General features: G+C 53.3%; 1 protein-coding gene across 1 annotated transcript; it reads right to left on the reverse strand.

The window, feature by feature from the left end:
* Nucleotides 1–283: 283 nt before the first annotated feature.
* ETH_00039955 (uncharacterized protein) lies at nucleotides 284–1,072 on the reverse strand (the record flags this gene model as incomplete). Its single annotated transcript, XM_013379681.1, has 2 exons — nucleotides 284–643; nucleotides 970–1,072. Coding segments are annotated over 2 exons (463 nt in total), but the record flags the coding sequence as incomplete, so codon positions are not given.
* Between the last annotated feature and the right edge of the window lie 710 nt (nucleotides 1,073–1,782).

A 1,782-nucleotide genomic window follows, 5' to 3' on the forward strand; every position in this document is an offset into this window, starting at 1 on the left:
CAGCAGCAGCAGCAGCAGCAACGGCCGCAGCAGCAGCAGCAGCAGCAGCAAACAGCAGCTAGGACCTGCCTCCCAAAGAAGCAGCTAGGGGCGCATCAGAGGCAAACTTCTGCTGCTGCTGTGGCTTTAGGCAAAATGCTAAATGACAAAAAGTGAAATATTTTTGAAATAATAAAAGATATTTTGTTTATAAGAATGAAGTGAAAATGAAATTAAATATAAATAGATCCAAATTTAAATATTATTTTGATTGCTGAATTGTGTTTTATTTCATTTAATTCTTTTAAGCACCAAAAGACAAAAGAAGCACACAGAGAGAGCTGTGGGCGCCAGCAGAGCCAAAGATAGCAGCAGCAGCAGCAGCAGCAGCAGCAGCAGCAAAAGAGAATTGAATGAAACACCTCAGCTGGTTGCGGTTGCCGCCGCAGCAAGCAGCAACTCGGCCTTCTGGCAGCGCAGCAACTCGGCAGCAATAAAACTGTGTGGTGAAGACCCCCTCGTCCACAGCTGCCTTGCTCACAATGCTGCTGCTGCTGCTGCTGCTGCTGCTGCTGCTGGACGCTTCGTCTGAGCCTTCTGCAGGCACGGCAGGCGCAGGCGATTCTTGCGGGCCGCAGCAGCATGCGGCGTTTATGTCCAAAACCTGCAGCAAACAGAAGCGCGCAGGCAAGTCTGCTGCTGCTGCTGCTGCTACTGCTACTACTACTGCTGCTGCTACTGCTTTGCTTGCTTTTACTGGCTGTTGCTGCTGCCGCTGCAGTATCAGGCCCTGCTCATTTTTGTGAGCTGCTACAAGCTACTGTAATGCTGCTGCTGCTGCTGCTGCTGCAGCTGGTATTCCTGCTCCTGTTGCTTGCATTGTGGGTTTTTAACTAGCCCGTGGCAAGCCCTAAATCCTAAACCCCAAACGCTAATATGCAAACCCTAAACCCTAAGCTCTAAACCCTAAACCCTAAACCCTCTGCCTACGTGAAGGGCCTCGAGGTCTGGCAGCCTCAAAACCATCAACTGCTTCTCGTCGCGGTGCGACGCAACCAAAGCAGCAGAAGGCGACAGCAGCGCCACAGACTCCCTGCAGCAGCAGCAGCAGCACAAGCCGCAGCAGCAGCAGCACAAGCAGCAGCAGCAGCAGCAGAAGCAGGTGCCACAGAAATGGCCCGGCAGTAGCAGACGTTGCTGTATACTGAAATTCAACTAAGGTGAAGGCCCTGCAGCGCAGTAATGCCCCAGTATGAGTTGCTGCTGCAGAGACCGCGGCAGCAGCAAGAGCAGCAGCAGCAGCAGTAGCAGCAGCAGCAGCAGCAACGGACCCAAGAGGGGAGCATTCAGCAGTGCCTCCGACTGCCATTTGTTTGTCGGTCTTCCAAAGCTGCAGCCACTCTCAGCAGCACTTGAAGTTGTTTTCGTGACTTAGCAGCAGCAGCCACAGCAGGTGCACCAGATGCAGCAGCAACAGCAGGTGCAGCAGCAGCAGCAACAACAGGTGCAGCAGCAGCAGCGGCAGCTCACACACCTGAATGGTGGAATCGACCCCTGCAGAAATGATAGTGTGTTTATTTAGCAGCTTAGGAAGAGAGTGCTTCCTGCTGCTCTTCTCGTCTGCGGGCGGCAGAAACATCACCTATGAGCAGCAGCAGCAGCAGTAGCAACAGTAGCAGCAGCAACAGCAGCAGGGCTCACGCGTGCGAACAAAGTGACATCTGCCCTAAGAAGAAAGAGGTGCGGCAGCAGCAGCGGCTGCTGCATCGCAGGCAGCAAGCAAGCACAAGCAGCTGCCAAGAA

The sequence above is a fragment of the Eimeria tenella genome, genomic scaffold, assembly GCF_000499545.2.
Source record: "Eimeria tenella Houghton genomic scaffold, Eth_scaff3789, whole genome shotgun sequence".
Taxonomy (NCBI): domain Eukaryota; phylum Apicomplexa; class Conoidasida; order Eucoccidiorida; family Eimeriidae; genus Eimeria; species Eimeria tenella.